Consider the following 7,037-nt stretch of genomic DNA (forward strand, 5'->3'; position numbering starts at 1 on the left):
TTGTTTTGGGTCAAACTCTTGAATATTAATATACTGACAATTGTTATTAATCAGGTAATTCATTTTTGTCAAGATCTCAGAACCCGAAACAACTCAAACTCTACCTGAAACACCTCCACAAGTGGTGCCTGAGACAGTTTCAGAATCTCTGTCTGCTTCTTCATCATCTTCACCACTGATGTTCACACCCAGCGCTTCGACAGCTATTAGACCTGCAGCCTCACCCACTACCCCCCCATGCATTTATGTAGATCCAGCCCAATCCACTGGACCATCAGCTCTCAGTCCTTTTCGCCTCACCCTCTGTCCATCAAGTGACATCCCCTGCTCCTATGCCATTGGTTACATCTAACAGTAATTCTCTTGTAAGTTCCAAGTCTTCTCCTTTTAACATTAAAATAATATATTTTGTATATTCAATTCAATTCAATTTTATTTGTATAGCGCCAAATCACAATACAAATCATCTCAAGGCATGTTACAAAAACTAAAACTAAAAACCCAACAATTCCCTTATGAGCAAGCACTTGGCGACAGTGGAGAGGAAAAACTCCCTTTAACGGAAGAAAAAACCTCCAGCAGAACCGGGCTCAGTTTGGGCGGCCATCTGCCTCGACCAGTTGGGGTGAGTGGATAGAGCAGAGAGAAAAGAACAGCAACAATAAACAACAAATAGACACTGCAGGTTGGTGGGACCAGTAACTGCACATCAGCAATATACAGCTCCAGGACCAGGGACACCTGCAGAAGGTACAGAGAGAACAGAGAGAGAGGGAGAGAGCACAAACTAGGGGAGAGAGAGAGCACAAGGTTAGTAACATTCAATGGTGGAATATACATTAGGGTCCTCCATCGGTAGGTTTGTTTCAGTAAAGAATAGTTGGAAATTTTAGTTTTTCAGTATTTGTTAATTATGCATTTAACATACTCAAAATGAAAAGCTACAGATATTGTATGTTTTCAAGAAATTTCCAAGATCATTAGACTTGCAGTAATTTCTGTTGTACATACAGTAGTGGTCAAAAGTTTACAAACACTTGTAAAGAACATAATATCATGGCTCTCTTGAGTTTCCCGTTATTTCTACAACTCTGATTTTTCTCTGATAGAGTGATTGGAACAGATACTTCTTTGTCACAAAAAACATTCATGAAGTTTGGTTCTTTTATGACTTTATTATGGGTTAACAGAAAAAAGTGATCACAAAAATATACATACAGCAGTGCTAATATTTGGTTACATGTACCTTAGCCATTTTCACTTCAATTAGGCGCTTTTGGTAGCCATCCACAAGCTTCTGGTAAGCTTCTGGTTGACTCTTTGACCACTCCTCTTGACAGAATTGGTGCAGTTCAGTTAAATTTGATGGCCAACAGGATCATTTATCTGATGACCTGGTGTCCACCATTTGTGTCAGGAGGAGAAAGCTTCTGGAGAGTGCCATAAAAGCAATCTCGAGAGTCACTTTCTGTTGGACACACTCACAAGTTGAGTTTGTAGGGGAAGATGCAGATGATATGGGGGGACCACAGTGGGAGTTTTTCAAGTGTGAATACATTGAATAACCTGTTACAGTTCTTAAATCAAGTTTGTGTATTATTTTTTCCCCAGGTGAACTCTACAGTATGAAATAGTTTGTTCTATTTCATGTTTCTTTTCTGTTTCATGTTCTGTTTTCTGATTTATTTGAGACTCTTAATGATAGAGGTGCAAACCTCTTTTGGCATATTTGAGGGAAAGGCTGGCCAGGTCTTTCTTAGTTATGACCAAGGAGCACCAGATCAGCGTAAATATTTCAAAGGTGGAAACCTCATTGCTTGTTCAATTGCACATGGAGGTCCAGGTATCAAAGCCCTGGATCCTAGCCTCTTCCAACTGATGTGTGGTCAGGAGCCTCCACTGGACCAGTTTGAATGGCATGTACTACCAGACCCAGATGTGTAAAGCAAAGTCAAAAGGGTGCTTAATTATTGTCATATCTATATTTTTTGGACTTGTAAACAGACAAAGCATTTTACTTGTCAAAGCTATCAGAAGTATTAAATAGGCTTTATAATTTCTACATCATTACATGACTCCAGCTATATTGTTCTTACTCATATTTCTCTCTAAGATTCAACAGTGCAAGACTGCAGAGGAAGTGAGTGCACTCCAGCAAGACTTGGGGGATTGGATAGCTGAATGTGGTGCCCCGGGCATATTTAGTGCCACAGCTGATGAAATACCAAAAATCTATGCATATGTGGTGAAGGACTACATCTTTCTCAGGTGAACACATACACAAATTAAATATGAGTTACAGTTGCAAGTACCACAAAATACTCAACATAAAAACATTTATTTATTGTTTCATTGTCAATTTATTAGGTAGGTTGCCATGTACATAGGGAATATATCAAATTGAATGTTTAATAATTGATATATTTTTTACAATATTTTTTACAGTACGTGGACCGTACTCCCGCGAGCTAAAGCTAAGTTTCTTTTTTCCAAGTCCTGTTTCCTTTGTTTTCCGTTTGTTCCAGTCTGTGTATTCCTGTGTTAATAAAACCTCGGTGTGACTTCACTTACCTCTGTGTCCGCCTGCCTACGTTACAGAAGATCGGACCACTACTGAATCACAGGATGTGTACTCCTGGTCCCGTTCCCGAGTTGGTGGACACCACGGAGGAGGAACGACTGATTTCCCGGACATTACAGATCCTATCACGCATCATTCAAAACGTCCTGTGCTACAGGGACATCTTTGAAGTCTGTGCAGCGACGAACCTGATCTTCTCAGATCCGCCCAGCTACGTGATTAAGGAGGGGGCAGACCAGATCCTCTCCCGCCTGGCCACTGTCCGGTCGGTCTTGGAGCAGTGCCTGGATCTGTTCACTCCCATCCACGAAGCCTGGGAAATATGTGACTCCTGTTCCCTGTTTCAGCGGCCGGCCTTCCAGCCATCTACTTCCCGGTCCGACTCGCAGTTCCTCCTGCCACAGCCGTCTTCTCCACCGCCGTCTTCTCCACCGCCCTCTTCTCCACAGCCATCTTCTCCACCGCGACAGAGTCGCCGCTGTCGGAGGAGACAAACTAAGGAGTCCGGCCTGGTGGGTTGCCTCGACGGAATCCACTACCACCGCCGTCTCCCTCGCCTCCACTGCAGTCTCCCTCGCCGCCAACGCCCACGTCTCCAGTGTCCCCAGCGTCTCCTGAGCCCAAGTCTCCAGAGTCCCCAGCATCTCCTGAGCCCAAGTCTCCAGATTCCCCAGCGTCTCCTGAGCCCAAGTCTCCAGAGTCCCCAGCATCTCCTGAGCCCAAGTCTCCAGATTCCCCAGCGTCTCCTGAGCCCAAGTCTCCAGAGTCCAAGTCTTCCGATCCTCAGCACACCTACGACAGCATCCCGGCTGAGGCCTCGCCAAGGATCCAAGCGCCTCGGTGTGCCAACGTGGCCGTTCCCGCTGAGGTTTCCCCCAGCATCCTGGACCCTCAGTGTACCGACGACAGTGTCCCCACTGAGGTACCCGTCCAGGTTCTCGAGCCTCGGTGCGCCAACGAAGACGTCCCCGCAGAGGTTCTCGTTCGGGTTCACGAGCCGCAGCCATCTGATGCCATTGCTTTCGGAGTCCTCTGGGCTGGGGTCTTCGGGGTCATCCGGATCACAGCCGCAGCTGCTACCTGAGTGTCCTGAGCCACAGCGGCCTCCGCCAGTTTCCGGAGTCACCGCCACAGCAGCCGCCGCCAGAGTTCCCTGAGTCGCCGCCTCCATTTCCCGAGTTTCCCGAACAGACCCAGCAGCCGCAGCAGCAGACGCCGCCGCTGGAGCTTCCCGAGCGGACCCAGCCTTCCGGGCTACTACGGTCCCCCAGAGCCACCGACGCCGCAGCAGCAGCAGCCGCTATCACGGTTCCCAGAGCCGCCGCCACCGCAGCAACAGCTGCTACCATGGTCCCCACGCTCTCCACAGTCTCCACAGGAATGGTTCCGGACCTTGGACCGCCACAACGCCTCTATCAGCCCTCAGGAGGGGGCCATGGAGAGGGGGTTCGGCCCTCAGGAGCGGGCCGTGGAGAGGGGGGTACTGTCACGGTTTGGTCAGACTCCCCCATCAGACAATCACGACAATCCTTTTCACCTGAGTCCTCACCGCGATCACCTGCACCTCATTACCACAGCCACACATATAAGCACTCTCCTCATTCCCCGCATTGTCCGATCTCGTAAACACGACATGGACCGTACTCCCGCGAGCTAAAGCTAAGTTTCTTTTCTCCAAGTCCTGTTTTCTTTGTTTTTCGTTTGTTCCAGTCTGTGTATTCCTGTGTTAATAAAACCTCGGTGTGACTTCACTTACCTCTGTGTCCCCCTGCCTACTTTACATGGTTCTCAACATGATTGAAGGTACATTTTATTTCTTCAAGAAAACCTTGGACTGAATTATGAAATCTTAATTCAACTGTGCACTACGCAAGTAAAAAGGTCCACATAAAATCTACTGTTAAAGGAACAATACTAAATGTCATTATGGGATGTTTACCAATTTAGGTAAATGCTAAATTACCTTATGCCAACGAAGAAAAGCTTTTAAAACAGTTGGTGCACTCAGATTTTGCCATCATCAAAATCTTTTTCAAAAAGTGTACTCTAAAGACAGCTGTGTTTTGATGGCTGGCATAAAATACATACAGTCTTCATCTTGTAAAGTTAGACATTAGATTTTAGAAATTAATTCAAATATTGACCTACTTTTTTCCTGGCAGACAAAGTGACTGAACTGAGATTTGAAGACCTACTGATTTTCACCACTGGAGCAGATGAAGTTCCTGCCCTGGGCTTTCTTAGGAAGCCCTGCATTGACTTCTATGAACAGGAGGATGGCCAGCATCGTTTTCCCTATGCATCAGCCTGCATGATGTGCTTGTTCCTGCCAAGGGGTGTCACACAGGAGGAAGAACTGCATCAGATGCTTTCCCAAACCATAAGAGAGTGTGTGGGATTTGGAAAGGTGTAGCCCATTTCTGGGAGGTTTATAGTAGCAACACAGGATACCTCATTAGGGTATACTTTCACTCCGTTTGTACTATCTAATCCAAATACATGACATTTACAATATGGATTTTTTTTTTTTTTTGCACATCTAGTATTCAAAATAGAGGTTTTCCCACAGTAGCCATTTTGACATGAAATAGTAAGGAAACATTAGCATTATTAATAACATTATTTTAGTATTTCGTTTACATAGAGCTTGACTTAATGTGACCTGCCATTTCATGTCAGAATGACTGCTGTGAAAAAAGTTTATATTCTTTGAAGAATGTTTTGCAGCTCTCTAGTGCACACCAGATACCTGTCCTTTAAGTCTGTTATTCCATCAATTACATTGTGAAGCCCCTGCTGTTGTTCAGAGTTCAGGTCATTGAGTGGTTGTGACAGAGTCACTGCTTGTTCAGGGTCTTCACTGTTTGGGTGAGCTGTATGCCATGTCTTGCCAAGCCAGCTTCTAGATTTTCTTGGCTGTAAGGGTCATCTCCAAAGACATTGTTGAGAGGTGTTGACTCCTGCTCAGTGGTGACTAGCATGCCCTCCATCCAAATTTGTGTTGGTGTATGGTTGTTAGCTGATCTGATTTTGTGGTTGTTCCAAGCGTGTCTGAAGAAATCAAGTTGCCTTTGGACTTCTGGCTTGTAAACTATCTGAGTGTTATCATCAGGGTTCAATATTTGTTCTTCTTCAAATGAATAAAAAAGCATGTAGAAGTAGCGCACAACCTGCTGGAAAACATCACTCCAAAGACGTTCAATATCCTTGATATTGATATCACATATTAAGGATATCTGCCTAGGTCAAGGATATCTGATATCAGGATATCTAGTGCTACTAGTGGCACATACAACTAGTAGTTTGCGCAAACTGATATCTGATGTCAGATATCCTTGACCTTGATATCTGATATCAGATATCCTTGACATCTGATATCAAGGAAGATATCCTTGCCCTTGATCAAGGATATCTAATTTGCCATAGGCTAGTGTCTGTCCGTTTTTGTGTCTCGGTACATCTGGATATGTGTGTCTGTGTTTACAACTGCTGCTTTGATTACCGTGGAGATGAAAAGTGTTTCGGTGTCTGTCCGTTAGACAGACGTTGACCGGAAAAAATCCCCTGCCTCGGGTTTCCGGCTCTGAGTCCCGCTCTCGTCCGAAGGGCTCCCGGTGAGCCGCTTCGCCCGGGAGGAGCGGTTCGACCTCTCGCCGGCCGGGGGTCGCTCACGCCGGTGGTTCGCTGAGGGCCGCTCATCGCCGCTCCCGGCTATATATATTTTTTTTAATTTTCAACATTATTACATAGTATTTTAGATGGATTATTGCCACTAATCAGCAACAATATAGTATATTTTTATACATGGTTCCTTGTAAACAAACTTAATTTTTAACTCTTGCCACCTCCATCACATTTTACTTTAAATTGGAGAGTGATATTTCCTCTCCTGGTATTTCTTTTAAAAAATGTTCAACGAAGCAGAGGAGCAAGCCAGGCTTTACAGAGTTAATTTAAATTTTGGTTTGATTGAACTCCAGGAGAGCCAATAGGAAGGTTAGGTTTATGTCACTTCCTTGCCTCTTCATTAGCATTTAGTGTAACTACTTTACTAGTGATTGACTTGGCTTTCACTAGTCAACTACTAAAGATTTCGAGCCCACTAGTTAACTAGTAAAGTAAAGCAAACTTTGAGTAGTTCACTAGTGAGCATTTGGGCTTTCACTAGTTCAACTAGTGTGGTTTTAACCTCACTAGTTAACTAGTATGAATTATTTAGCCTCACTAGTTAACTAGTAAGGCCTAGAGGTCTTAACTAGTTAACTAGTGTGCATGCTGGCCCTCACTAGTTCACTAGTGAGGATTTAGGCTCTCACTAGTGAACTAGTGCAGACAAATTCTGGTCACTAGTGAGCCAAACTCATGCTTGACTAGTAAACTTGTCACATTTCTTTCAGCACACTAGTTAACTAGTAGGACTTTTAGCCTTACTAGTGTCATCCAGAGGGCCACTAGT

The 7,037-nt window shown here is 44.7% G+C and overlaps 1 protein-coding gene across 1 annotated transcript; it reads right to left on the bottom strand.

The window, feature by feature from the left end:
- Positions 1–1,160: 1,160 nt before the first annotated feature.
- LOC117152652 (uncharacterized) lies at positions 1,161–7,001 on the bottom strand. The gene is made up of 2 exons (XM_033325186.1): positions 3,292–7,001; positions 1,161–3,225 (listed from the first exon to the last, which is right to left on the bottom strand). Exons 1-2 carry the CDS (start codon positions 3,586–3,588, stop codon positions 2,779–2,781), a joined length of 744 nt encoding a protein of 247 aa, XP_033181077.1. The 5' UTR covers positions 3,589–7,001; the 3' UTR covers positions 1,161–2,778.
- Positions 7,002–7,037: the final 36 nt, after the last annotated feature.

This window comes from Mastacembelus armatus, chromosome 5 (assembly GCF_900324485.2).
Source record: "Mastacembelus armatus chromosome 5, fMasArm1.2, whole genome shotgun sequence".
Classification (NCBI taxonomy): Eukaryota; Metazoa; Chordata; class Actinopteri; order Synbranchiformes; family Mastacembelidae; genus Mastacembelus; species Mastacembelus armatus.